The 23,553-nt window shown below is 36.4% G+C and overlaps 1 protein-coding gene across 17 annotated transcripts in view; it reads right to left on the reverse strand.

The window, feature by feature from the left end:
* The window catches only part of SOX6 (SRY-box transcription factor 6), a 374,568-nt gene that overhangs the window by 171,713 nt on the left and 179,302 nt on the right, over positions 1-23,553 (reverse strand). For all 17 annotated transcript variants that reach the window (XM_038139352.1, XM_038139350.1, XM_038139349.1 and 14 more), the window contains one exon: positions 1,793-1,882. In XM_038139352.1, coding sequence (XP_037995280.1) covers positions 1,793-1,882 — 90 coding nt within the window. The remainder of the gene's footprint in view (positions 1-1,792; positions 1,883-23,553) is intronic.

Below are 23,553 nucleotides of genomic sequence, written 5' to 3' on the forward strand. Positions count from 1 at the left end.
GATTCAGCTTGGCATCTTGCTGGAAGCCAATGAGCAGCATGGATGAACATTGCAGATATTATGACATTTAAGGACAGGTTACTTAGGAAATGGGCTGTGGAAACTAACTGAGGGACTGGCAACACATAAATCTGCTGAGCCTAATCTGATGATCCTTTTTGCACACCTAATAGGCTATTCCCCTGGAAAAGGTAGTTGGGAATTCTTCCAAATCTGAGAGTGCTTTGTAGGGAGATGAGAAAAGGATGAGAGGCAAGAACTCTACCCACTCACTCTTCAGAGAACATATATGCTAAGAAAATAGGAGGAACAACCTACATCCAGAAAAACAAACCTTTCTTTTTCAATAAATGAGATGTCATTAGAAAGCATTTTGTGCCATGTAAAAGAATAAAGAACATTATTCTGCATTGTTAGAGATGCCACCTCTTTTAAATTTGATTCGCTAATAGCATTCAAGTAGTTTCTATTTAAAGACTAAGCAGCTATATTTTGCAATTAATAGACAATAATAATTCAACTAGCATTCAATGTTTTCCACACTATTAAGAGACAATATGGCTTTAAATAGATTGTGATTTCAAGACATAATTTTTTGGGGATTTTATTGCAGTCAATTTTAGCATGTTCCTGCAAAATTTTATGCTATGTTTCTGTCACTGATATTACTATGGGATTTCTTACCTGCCTAACATATATGTATTGTCATAATTCTACCAGAAAAATCAGGAGAATCCAACAGATTTTTGGTCCTGAAGGAACCAATTATAACTTACTTATTAAAAAGAGCCAATCTTTCATCTACTTGTATAATAAAAAAATTTTGAACTATCCTGAATTTCCCCAGTGGAAATTTAAATCCCTAAGCATCAATTTTCATCAAATAGAATATATATATTTTTTACATTAAAGAATTTTACAGGAAAGAGTTATTAATATGATGAACATGACTTTGTTTCCACACCTTCATAGTTGCAGTTTAACAAAATTATACAAATGAAGAGAAATAAATCTTGGTTACTTTGTGTACTCCTCAATCATGCCTTATGGCCCCTTCTCACAGCACAAAAAAAAAAAATCACATGTTAAATTTGCTGCTTAATCAATAACACTGAATTTCTTCTCACTAAGAAAATGCATGGAAGAATTGATGGGTGGGGAAAAACATTTCAAGTTTTCTACCTAGTACTTAATTGTCAAGAGAATTTCACTTTTCCTAGGATGCTGGCTCAAGAAATAATGAGAATACTGGAAATTACTGCCCGCATATACAACAAATTTTGCACTGATTTCAGTAAGTCCAAAATTGTATCCAGACCTGCTCTTTCTCTGCATAAAGGAATTAATAGAAACAATTTTTTAAAAAATTTTGAATCAAAGATTCAGAATAGCAATGGCACAATTACCACCCTTTATAATCTGAAGGCTATTTCTACGCACAGTTTGTGCAACTGGGAAGAAGCAGTACCAAGTACTGGTAACTCTGCATTTCTTCCTCTTCCTCTCCTCAGAGATATATGGCTGATGTCAGTGAACTAGTGTAACTGACCTGGTGTTTTGTGAGAACAGCCCTGATACTGCCTATAACTGATTGTGACATATTCCATTTTTTTTTACGCACTCATCAGTCATTTCTAAGATAAACATTAAAAACCAGGGTGAGCTGCCTGTAAAGAATGGCACCCTCTAGTCATGACAGCTATTTCTATTTTTTTTTTCTGAAATTTCAAAAAATCCTCAATCCCTTTCTTAAAATATAGGCAAACATTTAAAATTTGATCTGGTGAGATACCTTTAATTTCTCCGAGGAGATCACTTGTGTTTAATTTTTCCATCTTCTCCTTCCAGTCTTTAGAAAGTAGCTTTTCCATACAGGATGAATCTATTAAAAAAAAAATAGAAAAGAATTATGAAACATATTCTTACAGGAAAACAGGTGCCACCTTCATTTTAAGACTGTTCTCCCAGTACCAGTCGAACCACAGCTTAGAAAGGAAAAGAACTTGCAGCCAAACAGAGTTCTCCTTTAACTGCATTTTAAATCCAAAGTAATTCCCCTGGGGTTAATGGAGTTACTATGGATTTAACAAGGGTCTAATTGAAAGAAAAACTTCGTTGAGGATTTATGCATGCAAACTGCCAATTTACATGCATAGATTGCCAATGTATATACGAATTCTGTCTTTTTCATTTGAGAATGATTGTACACTCGAAATTATACATGAAGATTTAGTAGCTTTTTTTGGAAATTTGGCACACAGTGACATCTGAAACCCATTTTTATACCCATGTCAATGCAAAAGTTATTCATATAATGTCTCCATGGAATTCATGAAAGCACTCTACATATTCAATGTTCACAGTATCAGAAATTTTCTCAGTAGGCTATAAACAACATGCAATGATTAGAAGATAGGATTTCATCATATCAACTTCAGAATGCTTTTCAAGGCTTTGCCCCAGCCTGGGAGGCCTTCTGGAGGCAAGACTGTCACTGAAGTCATTACACTTTGGAGAAAGTAAAAGATTGGGCCTAGTAAGCTTCCTATGATCAGACCCTAATCCCACTACAAAATTTTATACTGAGCATAACAGACTCCAATAAATTCTAAAGGTTTGTTTCAGTTCCTAAATTAAACTAATTGGCTCTGATGTCTAAATTATAGGTAACCTTGCAGATACCTAGAAAAGGGGATTTTTAAGATAGAAATTCTTATGAAGGGAGCCTACAAGACTGCAAATCCTCCTGGAGGGAGCCTACAGGAAAGAAGGAGGCAGACTATTTACAAGAGAATGTAGTGACAGCTCAAGGGGGAATGGCCTCAAACTGAGAGTAGGTTTAGAGTAGATATTCGGAGAAAATTGTTTACTGTGAGAGTGTTGAGGCACTGGCACAGGTTGCCCAGAGAAGCTGTGGATGTCCCATCCCTGGCAGTGTTCAAGGCCAGGTTGGATGGGGCCCTGAGCAGCCTGGGATAGTGGAAGATGTCCCTGCCCATGCCAGGGGGCTGGAATAAAATGAACTTTAAGGTCCCTTCCAACCCAGGCCATTCTATGATTATGTGGTTGATGTGATGTGGGATTTTTAAGAAGCATAATTCGGACTTCTAAACAATTATCAAGCAAATTTCACAAACAACTCAACACTTATTTTTCCTTCCAAGTAATAATAAAATCTCTATTAAACTTTGTGTGCTTGCTTTCACCTCTAGGCAGACTCACCAACGATGTCTGTGCTAAAATCCTTGGAAACCCTTAGGACCAGTTTGCAAAATATCAAAACCTACATGTAACTGTTCCCAAACCAAATTGTTGCCTTTGTTGTAAGATCACACATCACCCTGGGCAGTGCTGAGCACAGTGGTCCATAATGCACACACTGAGAACAGCCACACACCTTCTCTTCCTAGAAACTCTCATAGCAAGGAGCCACTTGTTTGAGAAGACAAATTTGCACAATTCTTTCTAAGCAGCTAATAATATTTCAAATTTTAATTATTTTTGTACCGGTCCTACTCCAGCCAGGAATTAACAGTGAGTTGTACAAGAAGGCAGAATAGTCTTCCCCTAAATTACTGGCAGATTAAGGTCAAATCGCAGCTGAATTTCTCATTTCAGTAGTCCCAGTAGAAGCACTCACACATGTGAAAGCAAAAGCAAATTGCCTAGATTTAAGAATGGCAACACAGATCATATCATTGCAACGGGTAACAGTTTGTTCCACTTCAGACGATTCCAAAAATACTCAGAGGGAGGAGAGATATTCAAAGAGGTCACAAAAGGAGGAGTTAAAGATTTAGGGAGAAGTCTAAGGAAGAAAATAGTCCTATGGCAAATCACATTTTAGAGTACAAGTCATTTCAGCCTAAAAATTCATTAGTATAACCCATTTGACGTAAACAAACAAAAACCCCAAACAAAACAAAGACCGATTGAAAGCAAACCAAACTGTAACTACCAAGAGATCAAAGATCAGGTTTTAATTGCAACACATTTTCACCGTGCAAGCCTCCATGGAAAGACAACACAGCTCATAAATATTTTTGAAGTAATATTTCAGCAGAAAAGCTAATTTATTTACTAATTATATCTTTCTATGAAAGAGACAAAATTAAGGAGCTGTAAGTTGCAATAGGCAGTGTTAAAATACTAGTTATATAATAACAATTTACTTTTAACAATAACAGGCACTTATTACTTTTATGAGTTCTGGCCTGATAATAGGAGAATCAAGAAATAACCATCAATTATCAATAGAACATTATAATTTGTCCTTTTTTGTGATATCATGATTAGTTAAAAAGTGGTTTCTGTGTTTCTCCCCTGCCAAAATTTCAGACCCCTCATCCCTGAAAAAAAAAGCTTTAGAATTTTATTTTGATGTTTGCTCTAAGTTATGTATTCTACTGCTTTTAACTAGGACGTTTTCCTCAATTCACACAATTCACACAATAAAAAAGGAAGAAAAAAACCTAGCATATTACTGAAATTTATAAAATACTTTCCTCAAAAGAACTTGTTTTATTTTTTCTCTCACTGTTCCTAAGAGCACCCATGCTTATCTGTAGTGTTCTTGTATTATGTAAGGACAAAAAATGTATTTCTGAAGACAGACTGGGAAAGAGCTAGATTGGAAAACAGGTCTATTTGTGTGCCTTTTTTGATATAATCATATTGCTAGTTAGAATTTTTCTCTACAAATGACAGAAAAATTCCTTAAGAAAGAGTTCTTTTAACACCCCTATCTCATTCAAATTCTGTGTTCTGGATCTGACCACATAATTTATAGCTACTGTATTTTGCTATTGAGAGGATTACAAAAATGATTACACAATGAGCCTTTAAATAAACTTTTTTACACTGTTGTAAAAGTCGGGCTGTGAAAATGCTGTAAATTTTCAATTATTATGTTTATTCTGCATAATTTTTCAAATTTAAAATAATGATATGTGGTTAAAGCCCTCTGGAGGTCCTCCACATTAGACCCAAAACTAAATATAAAGGCTTATCCTTGAAAGGCGTGACTCCCTTCAAGTTCTGTATTCCGTGTTCACAAACACACATTTTGAAAAGGTTTATGAATCAGAAAGGGATTTTTCTCCTTTCTGTTCTGAAAAGTAATTTTTACAGACATATAAAATCTACAGAGACATCTTCTGACATCAGTAAAATGTCTTCATCCATATTGATTCATTTTCTGATTTGATTCATTATAGAAACAAAACATCGACTTGGAATCCAGCACTGAGCAGTGAAGGAAGGAGCCCGAATTCACATCTGCACTGCATCACTCTCCCTGCACTGCTTCAGCACCATTCCAAAGCCTTGTGGATCCCGACATTTTCAAAATTCAGGGGTATTCTTGCTAAAGACAATTATAAAAGAAGCAATGAAAGAAATTAGCATTTATACATTTTTAGCTCTTCTCACTGACTTTATAAACCACAGTCAGGCTTATGCTGCACAGTAGCATATTTTCTACTGGCACATGTAAGATCAAACTCGTGAAGTTGCACTGGAGCAATTGATTCTATTAAAAAACACACAGCTTCTCTTCCTTTATATTCTTCCCTTGTGAACTAGGAAAAAATTTCCTTCAAGGACAGCAAACAGGTTAAGTATAATTATGATGACTAAATTAAATCTTTGAGTATTATTTAATATCACGGTTTGTTACATACTTAGTTAGCAATTTTAATTGTAAACTAAAGGAGTTTAAAGTACTGTGAGAATCTTGTTAGACATGACAGTTTTGCAAAGGTGAATGAGAAGAGGATGTTAAAAGACATATATAATCAGGGGGGGAAAAAAAAAGCTGAGGGGAAAAAACCCTAGGTGTTAGATGAAAAGGATCTCTTCACAATGACAAAGCATCGATGAAAAGAATTAACATTTGTCCGTTGGGTAATCAATCAGTCATGGAATGGATGGAATCCAGCTCTTTGTTGCACGGGGCCGGTGATGAAGAGCCAGCGTGTTAGCTATCACAGCCAAGCTCTCAAGTTCTTCTGACTGAATGAAAGTCATCTTGTTTGAATCAGGGCTGGCTTTTGCCTCTTGTCTCATCCTTATTCTCCCCCTTTTTCAGTTCTGGGTTTTTTCCCTTCTAATTTCACTTTTTCATTCTTCAACAAGTTCCTCACCCCAACCATAGCTTACATGAATACTGTATGACCTGGCAGTGGCCTGCACCTATCCTCATTGATTTTGGGGGGTTGCTCCTTTTTTTTTTTCCCCCTCTTAATTCACTAAAGTAGCCTCCTATTACTTTCTTTGAAATACAGATTAAAAAAAAAAAAATAAGACGTTCATGCCATGTGTGAGTTTTTGTTTTTTTATGGCAAAGTCATACATAAAAGAAAACCTAAATGTGAGAGTGCAGCAGCAAAACTTCAAAGCACTGACTGTCAGACATTATTATTTCAAATCAGCTTTGACTTTTTGAGACTTAATAAAACACTATAGTACAGACTGGCATATTTATAACACCTATACCAGTGATCAACTGAACTGTCTTATTCTTTCTACTGCGCAGTGCCTTGTTATTTCTTTTATAATAAGCTTCCCTCAAAACATGTTGTAACAATACTGCAAACAGATAATTATTAATGATATGAGTTCTAAAACATGACTTGTTTTGCATACAATTCTTTTTGAATCCACACATTACTTTGTGACAGAAGACAAAAGCACATTGATTTATTAATAATGATTGCAAATGCACAGCAAGTTCATAAACAATACGGAAATATAATTCAATCAAAGGTATAGAGGTATAGGTGACATATTTCTACATGCATCTGAATTGTTACATCTCAAGGAAAGAGGCACTGGGAAAGACAAGGGAGAAGATTTAGCAGAGAAATCAGGCATGCTGCAAGAGAAATTGCTCTAAAACATGATCAGATCCACAGTAGGAGAAGGAGGATAAAGTTATTTTGTGCATTTTAGAAGAATGATGCTACAGAACTGAAGGCATCTTTGTCTCTATTTCAGGACTAAGTCTACAGTTATATCCTATTATAATTTAGTGGATATTGTTCAACATAAAAATATGACATTTAAGCAGAGTTTGGGACAAAATATCAATTTGCCAGTTCCTTCATCTCTAGTGTTCTATATTCCCCAAGCTACTTTCATTACATTTTATTTGCCTTCAGCTCCATGGGAGAAAAGGTGTCCTTTGGACCAGCCTTTGTCAAATGAGTTCACATGCCTCATTCAAGTCTATATAAGAAAAACAGCACAAGTGGAATTAGCCTGTCAGCATCTATGAAATATTTGTTTGAGAATAAGTATTGTGTGGGTTTTTTTCTTTGAAAGAATGTTAAATAAGATTATGAACTCCTTGTGACAGACATTTGTGTGCTTACTAGGCCTATTGCACTTCATTCCTTCCACGGAAGAGCTGCTTTTCCCCCAAAAACCAACTAAGCTGCAAATTAACATTACAGTGGCTAACATTTTTAGCCTGCTTCTTCTTGCACCTTTGCACATCTCACCCCATGCTTCAAGTGCAAATCTGTTTTTTTCAAGTGGGTGAAACTAAGGACATGACACCTAGAATAATAAGAACGCAACACATCACAGATCTAAAAGAGGAAGACTTGTTTCAATATTCTTCACAGAACACTAAATCCTTTTCCGAGCTGAAAAATCGAAATGAAATGTTTCTGAATAATAGTCAAGCAGAATTTAGATTTACTCTAGTCAATCTTTGTTACTTACTTAATTAAACTAAAACAGCAGGTCCATTGCTGCTATTATTAGATCCAGTCATTAAAATGGGGAAGTATTCAGAAAATTGAGTATGTTTTTTAAAAACCTGTGATGAGTTTTAATATACCTGTATTGGGATCTTTAGTTAACAGATCCCTCTCTGGGTACAAGGTAACAACTTGCTTATGTGTCTTTGTGAGTTCACTGCCAATCAAATTCCCTTGATGTAAAGAACTACCTAGTAAAGAATGAAATCATAAAAATATTTCCTAATTTTCATGCTTCATGTTATGTATTTTAAAATTATACACAACCTCTAATATTTCAGTATCAGAGAAAAGCAAAAGGTTAATTTAATTCACTTTGAAAGAACATAAATTTATAATCTTCTAACAATTCAAAATTAAATTAAAGACTTCATGTTTTCATTCACTACTTGAAAAATAAACTGCAGTTTAACCATGACTATTAGAAACTTAACTGCTGGATGTTATATCTATTCTGTTCTAATCCAAAGATGCAACATTTGTGTAACATTACTAAAATAGATTTTTTCGTTGCCATAGTTCCTTTTTTTCTTCTTTCAAACACAAATTATCCTTTTCTGTCTCAATAAACTTTAAATAAAAGAAAAGGACACGGCAACAATACAAAACTAATCAAAAATCAGCCTGAAGGCTTAACATCCATATTTGCAAGAGACTGCCACTGCCTCTTGCTCATAAGCAGCTTGGCTTCAATCTTGCTGTCAGTGAAGCAGCAGGTCAGGGGAATCTCATCTCATCCCTCTCAATTTCTGTGCCATTCTTGTACCATAATTAATTGCCATGGTCTAACAGAAAATTAAAATATAAGGCATTTTGACACGTTGTTAGCCAGTGAAGTGATCTCTTTGGCCAACTCCTCAAGAATTTCTTGATCTTAATAAGCTCTCTAAATTCAAGTTCTTGAAAAGCAAAAAATACAATCACATCACAAAAATGAGCAACATGACATTTAGAAGAGGAAAAGATGCTAATTCATTTTGCTTTTTTAATTGCAAACTACAAATAAAATGAAATCTTTCCTAAATTCTATATCTTGCTTGGGATGTTAAGGAGACAAATAATCCCGGCCAGTCACTTACTCCCTCCTCTCACATTGACCTTTTCCTGTCAAGCTCTATTTGATAGGAAGTTTAAAAAGGTGGTTCTTTTTTTTTTTTTTTTTTAAAAAGAGGGAAAAATGAAGAAAAAAAAATCAAAACCCAAGCAAACAAAAACAAAAGCCAAAGAACACTTCCTAAATATACTTATATGCAAAAGGCAGTCAGCTCACAGTGGATGTTTTCTTTCAAGAGCAATGATGGAAATGCAACTGAGATCTGACTACCAAACACGTCGTTTTGTTTAGGACAGGGAACCAGGCAGATCTGCCAATTGCTGCACATTTTTTCATAGTGACAAGATTTCCACAATATGATAAAATTAGAACTGTAAGAGCTTGGAGAGGTCTCTTAACTTTTAATTAAAACTCTCCAAGATCACTAAAAATAATTAGGCATTAAAATGTTCTGGTTTTCCTCTGAATTCATTTGCACTACTTGAATGGTCTAGATCTTGCATGAAACAACAGACATTCTAAACAGAAACACTGGAAGTTAGCTGGGGGTGATTTCCAGACCTGCTTTTTCTGATGCAGTCAGTGGGAAAAACTGTAGAGTCTGAATTTCTACCAGTTCTGCCTAAAATGGTTTGTTTCATCAGGGATTCTCTAGCACAAAGAATTCTGCTCAGTGCAAAACTCCAGATTCAAAAGAAGTTTGAATTTCATGGAAAGAACAGCCCGAGATACAGTCCTGACCTTTATTTTTATTTATTTATTAAAAAGCAGGACCTTTAACCTTGCAAATGTTTTTGTTCTCTTAAAATAACTCATACAATGCTATATGCCATACTATTTTTAGAAAAGCAACAAGAGAAAGCATGCTTTTCCCATACAGCAGGGCACTGATATAAACATCAACACAGATGCTCTGTGAGAGAGAGCTGGACTTCTCAAGCACTTGATCATTAAGGAATGCACCAACTGTTTTAGATAATCTCGTGCCAGCTCCAGTTCTGCTCCACACTCCCCTTTGGGAGTGGCAAATCTTGTCCTGCTCCAAATTTTTCATTTTACTCACTCCTCCATTCTTTTTTTTTTCTTTTCCCCCTAGAACAGAGGGAAAAAAGCATTGTGTGCCAAGCAAGGCAAGACTAGAATCACTTCCCCAAACAGAGCAAAACTTTCAGACAATTAACCCTCCCCTCTTCTTTCAGATAAATTACTAAGTATAAAATGCAATCTGTTTCCTTTGTTTACTCAATATGAACAATTTGTAAATGACTCAAGGATGAAATTCAGAAAATGTTGTGCTAAATTAGAACCATTATAAACATGCTAATGACTGCTCAACTAAAACATGCAGGATCAGTGTGAAGAAATATATTTAGTTCCCGTGGAATACAGTTGTATTGCCTCAGAACTATTTGGTCACTTAATTGTATATGATTACTTCAGGAAAATGTTAATTTCGTGAACACTGCACTAGACAATACACTCCATATGTCAAAAGAAGCTTTCTCAAGTGTCAGTGTAATTGCTTGGATGCAATGTTTTGGCATATTAGTACAAGAGAAATATCTTTTAAGTCTATTAAAATTACATGTACATTTCATTCCTCCACTTAAAACCTCCAGTCCATGATAAGCTATATTTTACTGTTAGATTGGCTGTATTCACTGAAGTTATTCCCTTATTTGCATTACAATGATAGCATACAGTATATTACATGTATTCACCTATTTCCTAAGTATCTGCACCTCTATTTTAATTTTCCAAGTGAACATATAATATGGGCAAGAGAAATATGCTTTAGGCTTTAAACAACAGCAAATCAGGGATAGACAGGAAAAGGGGAGCACAATGTGCTTGCAATCCCTGGTAAAAAGACTATATAAACTGATATGAAAAAGGAGAATGAGACACTTATTTTCCTGTCTCTTGCTATGTGCATCATAGCAAAGTAATAAAATTGATAGGATTTGCAATATTTCCTATTTTTTGAAAGGAGAAAGTCATGCAAATGGAAGCAGATCTCAATTTTCATTATTTTCTTTGCCTCCACATCCTCACATCTTTCTTTTTTGAATAGCTCTAGATTTTCTCTCTTTCTCCCCCACCCCTTCCCATGGAAAGGAACAGACTGAGCCAATATCTTAGCTAGAACTCATCAGCATTGCTCCATCACAGCCTACTTAGTCTTCAACAGATTTGAAATTTCTCCCAATATTTAGCCTAATTATTGTTTCTCATAATCTCATACCTCTGTACCTTGTTACAGCCTTTTTATAACCCTAAACAATTCACTCTCATCTTTGGCATCCACTTTTCTCAACCACTTTTGAGTTGAAGTGACATTCTTCTCTTTCTTATTCAAATAAATGTTAAGAGTGTAATATCTAAATGTTTCTTTGCTAAACTGCTCTGGAAAAAAAAAAACGTGCCATATGCTTTTTGGACATGGAGCATCTCTCTTTTAAAAATTCATTTCTCTAGCAGCTCAAAAAGTTGAAGATGGAATGCCAGCCTGTGTCCAGCTATGTACTAAACCCAGACACTCTACTAAGGATAGGGGGGCAGATTCTCTTTTCTCTTAACATTCTCTTGCATTCTCTTGTGTTGGTGCACAACTCTTCCTGCACCAAGCTGAAGCAAGCAGAGATCTCATCTCAACTCAAGAAATTCTCTGGTAGCACAAATAGACATTTATGTTATTGCTCCTTCTCCTATCAAGTGCGATGCCAACTAAGTATTGTATCTTTTAACAGGGTAGAAGTTCTATAAAATTAATATGAAAATATTAGGCAAAGTTTTGAGGACTAAAAGCATCTTAAACAAAAGGTAGTACAAAACAGCAAAAGTGTGGAGGCTCCTTCACACCAGGTTAGTTCCAGAGTATTGAGGGAATGGGAGTGAGGGGACTTCCTGAAAAGCAAGGAAAATCAGTTTCTATTAAACTGATTAATGTTCCTTGCAAAATTTGTGACACCAGATGACTTATGAACAAAACCTGAATGATTCAAAAGACCTCTATTTTGTTCCCCCAAATCATGTTCTACTCATTACCCTAATAATGCAGTAATAAACATCTGTTTAATTATTTGAAGGCTTCTTAATATTGTGCATAAAAATCTTAACTCAGCTCGTACGTAAAATATTCCGAAATTAAAACAATTGTATAACAAAAAGAATTTTTCATGAGAAATCCTTAAGCATTTTTGCATGCAAAAGTATAATACAAAGAAAGCAAAATAATATGCTCTTGATTTGAAATTACTTCAAACAGGGATGCAGAGGAATGAAAACAATAGCTAGAATCTCCTCTCTATTTACTATTTCTGAAGGTCTCTATGGCACATGATGCAGTCTTTTCCAGGACACTCAAATATACTGACAAAATCAGTTCTGTAGCCCCTTTTTTACTACTAAAATTTTGACTTAAACAAATTATCATATCCTATATAAACATAAATACAGATCAAGGAAGAATTTTCCAAGCTAATTCCAAAAAACAGAGCTTTAAAAGGTTTACAAATCTCACAAGCACCAGGTCCTGCCATAGACTTAAAGAACCATTTAGGCTGGAAAAGATCTCTAAGATCATGGAGTTCAAGCATTAACCTAGTACTGCCATGGATATATATTTCTGGAATAATGGCTGTGAAAAGACTTAAGAAAAGAAGGCACTAATATCTTCAAGAATAATATTCTCGCATTTTCATTTCCCTATATACACAGAAGAGAAAATTAACCATCATTTTTATTCCTTTAAAAGAACATTATTAATTTTTTTAAGTCAAGAAATGGAAAGATATGGAAATCTTAGAAATAACGTTCCCCAGGAAATCCTAATTCAGCCCCTGTGTACATTATGATATATTCTTTAAATACTTTTTTAAATGTACACAATTTTTGTATGCTATTCTTGCTATATTCAGCATATGGAATAATCCCAGATGAAAGCAGAAAGTGGAACTGCAGAGCAAATGAGGCTGCTGCCCATGCAGTCCTTGGCTATGTGTAATTGCAAAAGTTCAAAGAAACTAAATGAATGAGGGAGAGAACTGCAAAAGGAGAAATGATGGGTCGCAGTTGCATTTTCTGGGAGCTCAATTTAAAAAAACTTGGGGCTTTATTTGAGGAACTGCTGAACATTCACAGCTGCAGCTGTGTCAGTGTAAAGTAAATGTAAAGATTGAGGCTATAATATATATAACTATATATAAACTGCTGCACAAAGTTAGGTCCCCTGGAAAAGAATCAGGGCCTAAGCACCTCAAGCTGAACAACCAAGAAATCAATGACATTTTTAAAGTCGTATTCTTGGTCTCACACCTGTGAAGCTGGCATTCTTACTACTTTTTTTTCCTCCTTACAAAGATTTTGAGAAGAAAATTTGTTTATAGCACATTTACTGAGTATTCTGGGAAAAAAACAACACTCTAACCAATTGTGGAACACCCATACCTTCTGAGCACAGCTTGAAGAAGCAATTAATAGACACTAAAACTTCAGGTTGACCAGTAAGAACATAACAAGTTGTTGGATAGTTTGACATTCATGGAGGATCATCCTGTTAGTGAACTGGATGAATTAGAATTCTTCTTCAGGAAAAACAATTACTTATTGTATAAGAAAATTATACTTATCTACATGGAAACAAAAAGTGGTTTCACTTTAATATCTTTTAAGTTTTGGTGGGCAGCTGAAGAGAGCTTTCACCAATTATGCAAACATAGTGCAAAATTAAATATTTGAAACCTGTTTCGACCTGTGGTTATATACACAGACTTGTATAAATTAGATTTAGTAGCCAGATTTGGAAACAACACCAATTTGAAGGGTTTACTGATAACTCCAAATTAAAGGCAGAGTGAACATGAAATAGTTCCAGGACACTGGACTTCAGCAAATAAAAGCACTAATGATAATAAAGTAGTGCATGTTGCAGCCTGTCCTGGCTGCAACATAGAATAACCCCCCTTTTGCTCTCCCAGCAGAGCAAATCTTGACACCCCCATGTACAGGCTGACAGATTTCTATAAGGTCTCCTCTTTGCTTAGAGCAAGCATTGTCACACTTCTCTGCACTAATTGACACAGTTCCACAGCAGAAAATAATTTTTGCCCCCAAAGAAGAAACAAAAAAATTAAACATCATAAACATCTTCCCAAAATATGTAACATAGTAATACAATAAATATCAGAGTGGAGAAAATTAGGGTCATTTGTAAACATCTGAGAGATTTAATAATACCTAATAAGCTGCTACACAAAAGGTAAAAACTTAGTGCGATTAAATCTTCACAGCTACATAGAAGGGAAACTACAGTGAAGTTTACACTACTTATATCAAGCTATTTTTAATTACTATTGTGCTGCATAACATTCTTTCTTTTCTAGACTCCTCCTCACTACAAACAAAAACCATGAACCAAGAACCAAGTCCACAGAGCTCTGTTATACCACAACCTTCACTAAAAGTTATATTGAAGGTAAAAAAGATAATTTACACAATTTCTGTATTAAACATTTAGTCTTCTTGCTTTTGTTGATTTAATCCAGGCTCTAGGGTTACAAGGAGTTTAAATTTATGAGGTAAATTTTAGCTGCATAACTCCCCAGAAAATTTAAGCATGCATGAAATTCTACACAGCTATTTTGAAATTGTAGATTAATGTTGGGTTATTATATACTCTTTACCCCAAATGCAAAAGAATCTAACACAGACTGAGTTGTTTAGATGTTTTGTTGGGTTCTCTTCATATTTAGGACCAGTAGAAAATTCCATGTTATCAGAACAAAAGATCATTCAGTTATAAGTTCTGGTTTATGATCTTAGATGTATTCATTAAAAAAAAAAAAAAAACAGGACAGGCAAGAAATATCATTCTTTGAATGCTAAATGACATAGTCTATTGAAAAATTATTATATTCACAGAATCTTCAGAGCGGGAAGGGACTCATTCAGATCATGGAGTCCGGCTCCTGGCCCTGCACAGGACACCCCAGGAGTCACACCGTGTGCTTGAGAGCTTCTTGAGCTCTGTCAGGCTGGTGCTGTGACCATTGCCCTGGGGAGCTGTTCCAGTGCCCAAACACTCTCTGGGTGAAAAACCTTTTTCTGATACCCTGAACCTCCCCTGACACGACTTCAGACCATTCCCTCGGGTTCTGTCACTGTCACCACAGAGAAGAGATCGATGTCTGCCCCTCCTCTTCCCCTCATGAGGAAGCTGCAGACTGTGATGAGGTCTAATATTGCCTTGTTCATTTAAATTTGTTACCAAATTCAGTGCATGAGTAACAGGCAAAGATTTGATTCCTTTTGCATTCAATAATCACAGACTAATGCACTTCATACACTTGTGCACTAGGAATAACAAAATCCATAACAGCAACCATGTATTTCTTAATTCTAATAACAATCCTTACACTCCAGTTATAATATACTTCCTTTTAAAGCATCTTCATCAAAGGCACTGCATGATTCTCAAGTTTTTATGTACCTGGATGAATGAATGGATGGACTTCACACAGAAAAAAGAAGTCATGTGGTCACAACTGTTTGAATGTGCAATGCCAAGACTTGTTACTATCAAGCCAAAGGCAGAAGTTTGCTGCCAGGTTCTCCACGTGGTAAAAGTTTGGTCCACCTAATTTGTGTTTACAGACATTAAATCCAGCTCAATCTCTTACTCTTTGTTTCCATTTTCACTGTCTTTATTCCATACAAAAATTATCTTACTGTGGTTTTTATCTTGATGTTACTTACAAAACTTACTGTGTTTAGAACACTGTACGGCCTTTTTTATCAACTAAACACTTCTCTAATCTCCAGGCTGCCAACCTGCCTGAACTCTCCTCCTGCATTTGCCCTCACACTATTAATATAATCATGAGCACTAGGAAGGCAGAATCTCAAACATCGCAAGTTACACGTCTCTGGTTCCTTAAGCTTTTTTTAAACACTTATTTATGGGCAAGGTATAATTTACACCACCTTATGTATGGCTGGGCAGGTGGCACACTGTGACTGCTGCTCCTTATATCAATATCTAACGTCAAAGTCAGCGGTGCCCACTTTTCCACACCAATCAGATTTTCACCTGTTCTCTCTTATTAGAAGATTTGACTGAAAGTTCTCTGTGGCAAGGAGTGTTGTTTGATTTTTCTACTGCTACATGTCCAGCACCTAATATACTTCCTCAGAGAAGCCCCTGGGAAAAAAAATCATAATGAAACATCTTAATTGTTTCTACTAAACTCAGGGACTCTTCAGAGCTCAGTGGCCTAAGCTGCATGAGAAAAACTTAGGGTTTTTTGTTCTTTTTTCCTTTCAGAGCTATATATGTTATAACTTATTATCTGAAGGGAACAACTGCTCAGCCTAAGCCAGAGGTCAATGAACACCAAATCTTGGCCTGCACAAAGACATAAAGGATTTATGCACAGACATAGTTTTTTCCAAGGCAAAGTGGATACTTTGGTCCCAGGTCCCAGAGCTGCTGGCACAGTCCATGAACACTGAAAGTCACACAGATTTTATTTTTTTTTAATTCTATTGTCATATTGCTCAGGTTTCTTGAGAAAGTCAAAAATTCTTCAATTCTAGGTGTGTGCCAAAATCTTGTATTTAGGAACAACAATTCCTTTATGTGAACTATCCCACATCCAGATATTCTCTGGAATTGTCCAAAAACCTTTTAGCTGACAGGAAGTAAACAGTTTCCTTCTTCAGCAAAATGTAACTCCCTAATGGGTTTATTAGCCTATAAACCATGGCGTAAATGTGAACTTTGATACAAAAAAAATAACATCTCCTTTCCACTGTAAACTCTTAATTGGACCACCTCAGTATCTAAGACTACTGGAAATTAGCCCTAGAACATATGTTAAAGAATTTGAATTGCCACATTCTGTTACTTTTCTGGAGTTATTTACAAAATAAGTGTTAAATTTGCTCATTTGTTTTCATTACTTTTTTTTTCCTCTTTTTACGCTACCGAAATAATTTCAAAATATGGATACTGACAGAGATGCAGGCCCTAATAGTGGAACCTTACATTTTATTAAACAGCTGATCAGAGAATAAGAACAAATATTGCCAACAAAAGTATTGGAAAACCAGGATAATTATTTGCTGTAAAGGCATGTAGGAATCACCATATTGGATCAGGCTGCTCAACAACTTCTTTATAACAATGGCAGCTTTTGGAAAGTCTAGATTAAAAATTTGATACCATGAGAATGTTTCACCTGTACTCAAAACTGCTCTTTTTCCTTTGAAAAAGCGTCAACAATTTTATACCAGAAACAAGAAGGACCAGTAGTCCAGCAAAAGGATCAGTAAAGTTTGGCCAAAGATAAAACCACAAAAAATACATTGAAACCACTAATTTTGCACCCAAAAGCATTTCTACCAGGACAGATACACACATTCTTATCTTTGCTCAATTCTTTATTTTTCAAACTCTGCTTTTACAGCCTCCCGTTCCTTGCTTAGCACATGGAGTCACAGAATCACAGAATGTTAAGGGATTGGAATGACCCTTACAGATCATCTAGTCCCAACTCCCTGTCACAGGCAGGGACATCTCCCACTAGACCAGGCTATCAAGGCCTTATCCAACCTGGCTTTGAACACTGCCAGGACTGGGGCAACCACAACCACCCTGGGCAAGCTGTTCTAGTGATTGACCATTCTCACAGTAAAGAATTTTTTCCTAATACCTAATCTAAATTCCCCTCTTTCAGTTTGTACCCATTCCCATTGTCCTGTCACTACTGTTCCTGAATAAGTGTCTTGCCTGCCTGTAACTCCTTCACACTGGAAGGTTGCCATGAGGCCTCCACCAAATCTTCTCTTCTCCAGGCTGAACAGTCCCAATTTTCTCAGCCTGACTTCACAGGAGAGATGCTCCAGTTCTCTTACCAACTTCATGACTCTCCTCTGGATTTGGTCCAACAGCTCCATGCCTTCTTATCTTGGGACACCAAAACACAATGCAGTATTTCAGGTGGGGGTCATCCTAGTCTTAAAGCCCAATTCGTCTTGTTTTGCTGGTGTTCTGGTTTCAATTCACAGTATCACCAGCAAAGTTACCCATAAGATCTGCCCAAATTTGGCAATTCATATCAGCTACTAGATGTAGTACATAAATCAGAAAACAACACTGAGCAAACCAACATCAATAAGTTTCTGTAACAATTTTCCAGGGCCAAGGAGCCAGGTGCAAGGTCCTATATTTGACCTTCTCTATGTCTTGCTGCTCAGAGCTGTGACTTCGACGGCACCATATTGCAAAAATATCTGCATCAAATCTGGCAAAGAAAGGGATCATTTATAAGTCCTCTGTGGGTACATTCTGTCTTTGGTGTGTGGCTGAAACTCCCATTAACACTAACATGAGTTACACAGTCCTACTGATGGGTGAATTATACCCCTAACAGAAAAGTGGTTTTTTGCTTGATGGATTTGCTTTGATGAACTTGTTGGCTACTGCACAGTCATGTGTATATATTTAAGTATTTCTCTGTGTGTATGCATTTGTACATCTCTGCAGTGATGATGTCAGTTTGACTAAAAATGCAGATAAAGCATTTCTCCAGCCAAAATGGGCCAAAGCTAATTTTCCCCATATAAACTTTGGGTTGGCCCTTATTTATCAAAACCAGAAAAAGTTTGACAGAAAAGGGGATCCAACTTGGTTATCCCAAAAAAAAAAAAAAAAAAACCAAAAAAAAGTTAGGGCCTTTCTTAAGACTCACTTTATAGGAACCGTATGCACAACTTTCACTTTCTAGAAAGTGGTTTTCTCTTGAACACACATCAGAACCATTCATCATCACATAATTGCAAGTTGTCAGTCAGAGCCGCACCCTTCACGCAGTGGCAGGCCGCCAGCACATCTGTCAGAAGCACTCACAAGCTTCCGTGTATTATTGTAATCCCCTACAAAAGGAACAAACCCATTCATCCTGTCCACATTTTCCAAATCAGATGACAACTGTAAACCCTGAGCCTGGAAAAATAATAGCACTTACCCTAGAAATGCCACACTTGGCAGGTGACCACAAGTTAAATACCAGTGAGCAAATTTAAAATTATTCTAATCTCCACATCTAAGACAAAAGTTGTAGGGAACTGGGCTCTTCATGAAAGAGGAAAGCTGGATTCTGTGCATACAACAAAATGGTCTCTAATAGTGAAACAGGCTGTGGGGTTAAATCACTGTACCCAATCTGCAAACACTCACTTATTGCACTCTGGACTTTATTAGAACTCTAACCTCCTTCTTTACTGTCTCCATTCTCTTTTTTGGTTTCTTCTGTTTTTTTTTTCTCCTTTGCCTAGAATTATCTAATCTTTATGCTAGCACATACTCTTTTCTCCTGTACCTCTTGAAAGATGCTTTCTGCTCAGGCTCCACAGGTAACACCTCGGGGAGAGTCTGGATTTGGTGAATGTGAGGACTTGGGCCAATGAGAACAAAGCAGGCAAAATTCTGTTCTCAGAAATGATGTTAAAGACTTTCATGGAGAATTAAACAGCTTTCAGTGAATTAAATACTGTTTTACATAGGGCTTCAAAAGCTTATTTGCAGAGTAAATGCATATGAGAGCCACAAATACTTTGGAGAATGGAGTAATAAGTTTTACCTCGGTACCTTCACTAACTCTTTTGCATTCTGTCTCTGGAGAAGTGTGACAGCAGTGTTCAGCAGCACAGAAACACATGCCATTCCCTCTGAGACAACAGTACAGACACATCAGCCCAGCAAGACCTTCAGAGCAGCTTTGCCTCAGCCAGTGAGGCTGCAGACTGAGTCTAACCCTTCCCTCTAACCAGCCAGATCTTTATACACACTCAGATGCAGAACTGAAGCTACAAGACTTCTCTGAGCCTATTTCCAATCCTTTACCCCAGGAACTTTAAAGGAGCAGGAGCAGAGAGCCGGTGTGCATCATCAGCCACAGTGATGGGGCTGGTGAAAGCCTGTGCACTGCAATTGAGCATTTTTATCAGCCCTTGACACAGGCAGAATGCACATTAGATATACAGATTTTTTTTTTATTTTTATGTATATATATATAAACAAGCATTTCTGAAACTATTCTAAAGATATATGATGGCTGACCTGCTACAAAGAGAAAGAATTACTCCTGAGTGATACAGCCAGGAGTAAATGGTACCATCTCCATGCACAAAGGGAGATAAATATTGTAATAAATCAACCCTCAGCTGTGCTGCACACCTATATTCCCACAGCATTGTGGTTCAAGCTAGCGTTAAGGAAAAGACAGCAATTCTCCATCTCCAAAAAATCCCTCTGTCCTGTAGAACTGCCACGCAGGAGCTGCTCTGCTGGGTGGTCACACAGACTGGTCTAGCTGGTTCACCCCATTAGACTGAAGTTGGAATACAGGAATAAAGGAATTGATCACCACACTCCCGCAAAACATGCTGATTTCAAAAACACTGGTGGGTAAATAAAAATCAACCCTTCAAATCTTTCATGACTCAGTTTCTCAGATAGAAAGATGATCTTTTAGCTCATAAAACTACTGAATAATTTCATTCTCTTGTAAAATGGTAATATGAGCAGTTTTAGCACAATATCTTTTTTCAATTACACTATCTTAACTTTTACATATTTTCAAAGTTTACTTGACATTTTTTCAGAATTATGCCATATTCAGTAATTCTTAATTTTTGTCCTGAATGAAGATGAAATTTCACTGCCTGAAAGAAATGAATATTGGACTCGAGGCATCATGAGGTAATATCTGCTGTAAACAGGCTAAGTCAAGATAAATGAATGCTTTCGCGTTTTAAATATATATGTGATATAAACACACACAAATATAAGTACAACATATGGTCAACTAGAAATAAATAAAACTGAAAACACTTTACAACAGCATGGCAAGTATCCAAACTAAATTTCAGGTAGCAGATGGCATGAATAGGATACATGTGAGAAACAGGCAATTTCAATTATCTTTGAATAGTTCATAAACAGGAAAATTTGGCAAAGCACAATTAAAAAAAAGATTGACTTGAAAAATAACATTGCGTAATAGAGATAACTGAATTGAAAACATAACAATGCAAAGTTGTTGAGCTCATTCTAACTATAATTTCATAATGAGTATTAAATGTGACAGAAAAGAGCTGCCCCAAATACTCATGGAAAATGTTATAATTAATTATTCCAACTGGGGCTCAGAATTTCCTTTCAGTTATTATCACCCAAAAGTAGCTGAAAGGTCTTGCTCACCAAGTCCCTCCCTAGCTTTTGTGCAATCTGCAGATTAAAAAAAAAATTATTACAATCTGGATCTCAAAATTTCTTCAAACAGTTATTCAAACAATGATGGGGTTTACTCATCAGAAGCCAAATTTTCCCAGATGTCATAAAAAAGTTGCATTCTTTTAAGCCAGAGAGTGAAAAAGATGGAAAAAAATTATGTTTAGAAACCAAGTAAGAAACTGATGGCGCAAAAGAGCTTGATCTCTTTTTAACTTATTTTTTAAGAAATCAAAAGAGTCAAGTGGATCTCTGAAAAACCAAACTTTGATAAGCAGGACACAGGCTAAATATTTCATGGAGGTACTTATAGATGCTGTGAATAGTCAGCCAGGCAAGTCACCTAGGAATCAATTTACCATATATTGTACTTTTGCCTTCATACTCCCCTCCCTCATCCTCCTTTCCACATAAGAAATATGTCAAACAGAAAGATCTATTAGCTCAAATCCCTGAAGTTATTCAGATATCTAAATGTGGTTTAAGTGCCTAATTGCCATTTGTGTAACTGGGAGTTGGATAGCTAAACAATAGTTTGGGTGTCTGTATTCCACTGAGATGTAAGCTTTTCTGTTAATGAAAGTCCCAGCATTATCTCTAAGAAAAAATAGTAAAAGACTCCTCAGCCATTCCATTCTTAATTTAATCACAAAACAACTAAAAGGGGAAAAGATTCTGCCTGCATCAATACAGGCAGAAAAAAAAGTGTAATTTTTCACTGAAATATAAATATATTTTGTTCACAGGTTAGCTGTTAACAGACAAGGTAAGTACTTCCAAAAACCAGGAAAAAAGGGAAGAGTTTATGGACCCACTGCAATTCCAGAAACATTTAGCAAGAATTGGAGAAGCTGTAATCCGATTCAAATGATACGTATTTCTCTTTTTTCATGCTAATAAAGAGGATTTGATTCCTGTTAAAAGGGAAGGTTTTTCAGAAGGCTTCATCAATAGCACCTTCAGGCTGGCATTATAGAGGCACAGCAAAATCAACAAATGTTCTGAGCATCTCAATAACTAAGGTCTGGGTCTTTGGAAGAATGACTAGTCTGCTGTTTCCTAACTGTCATTTGAAAAAAAGGAAAAATAATGTTTAATGACAGCTGGGTTTTACTGCCCAGCTGAATTGGAATAGGTAGGACATCAGTATTTTATGTACATTGAATGCTTATGTAACTTATTTATACATCTGTGGGCTTACACCGCTAGAAACAGATATGTACACAATTGCAGCATTTAAAAAATGGACAGCAATTTTGGGAGTGGTGCTTGAATCAAACTGCATCTCATTTTCAAAGCTGGTGGGCCCAGTAGTTTTGGAAGCTGAAGTTTTAAGTGCTGAGCATGCCTCAAAAATCAGCCCCACTGTATTACAAGCTGGGCACCCGAAGTCAGTAACCACAACTGATCATTGGGCCACTGGAAAGTATGGTGAGAGTGTGCACAACTACACAACTCTGAGCTGAATATCACTCCCAACAGGAAAAGGGATGTTATATAATACCTCTCAGACAAAGCAATACAGGAGTCACCAGCTGCAAATATGTTTTGAGAATTCACAGCCTCCCTGGGGGGAATCAGCTGCTTCTATTTGAGACCGTAACCCTTTCTCACCGTACCTCTGACAGCCCTATCGTGGCTCCTTCTACCACAACTCACAAAACCTATGCTGAACCTCCTATCTTGGAAGCCTGGAACACACCAAAAGCTAATAAGGAGTTGTCAGAAGTGTCAGTAGTCACTCCATAGATTAAGAGCCCCAGTCACGCAGGGATCTCTTGGGCCCATGAGTCCTGTCCTCAGTAAGTGCAGGTAACCATACAATAACCAGCAGCAAAATCTGCAGAGCTCACCAAGCTCCATGTGGCTACTCACTTCAAAATGAATATGGTTCTGCTTTCAGAGTGGCTATAAGCACAGGGGTTCAGCAGACTTTCATTTTTCCTTCCCTTTTCTTGCCCCCTGACTAACAGTCCTGCAAAACAACAGCTACAACTCTGGTCTTTTCCATGGCTCAGAGCACAGGAGATTGCCTGGTTTCATAAAAGAAAGATCCTGTAATGAGAATATTCCTCACTTTCTCTGTAATTTAAAAAAAAAAAAAAAATTACAAGACTTTCTAAAATTTAGAAGTGCATCAGAAAATTTAAACTTAATTCTTAATACAAATTAAATGAATCCTAGCCGCCTAACTATCAGTTTCAAACCAGTAAATCAGGGTGCTTAATGTCAGCAACCAATAAAGCAGAAACATATGCTCTGCTTCACTAATGGCATAAAGAACATTCCCTGATTGCCTTCTGGTTGGAGCCAAATATTTGTTGGCTAAAACAAGATTTATTTTAGAAACATTAATTTTCTATAGCATGCAAACTGATTCATTTTCCACTAAAATCTGTGAGATTACTTTAAGGTTTCAAAGACTTCCATAATGGTTG

The sequence above is a fragment of the Motacilla alba genome, chromosome 5 (genome assembly GCF_015832195.1).
Source record: "Motacilla alba alba isolate MOTALB_02 chromosome 5, Motacilla_alba_V1.0_pri, whole genome shotgun sequence".
In the NCBI taxonomy this organism is placed as follows: Eukaryota; Metazoa; Chordata; class Aves; order Passeriformes; family Motacillidae; genus Motacilla; species Motacilla alba.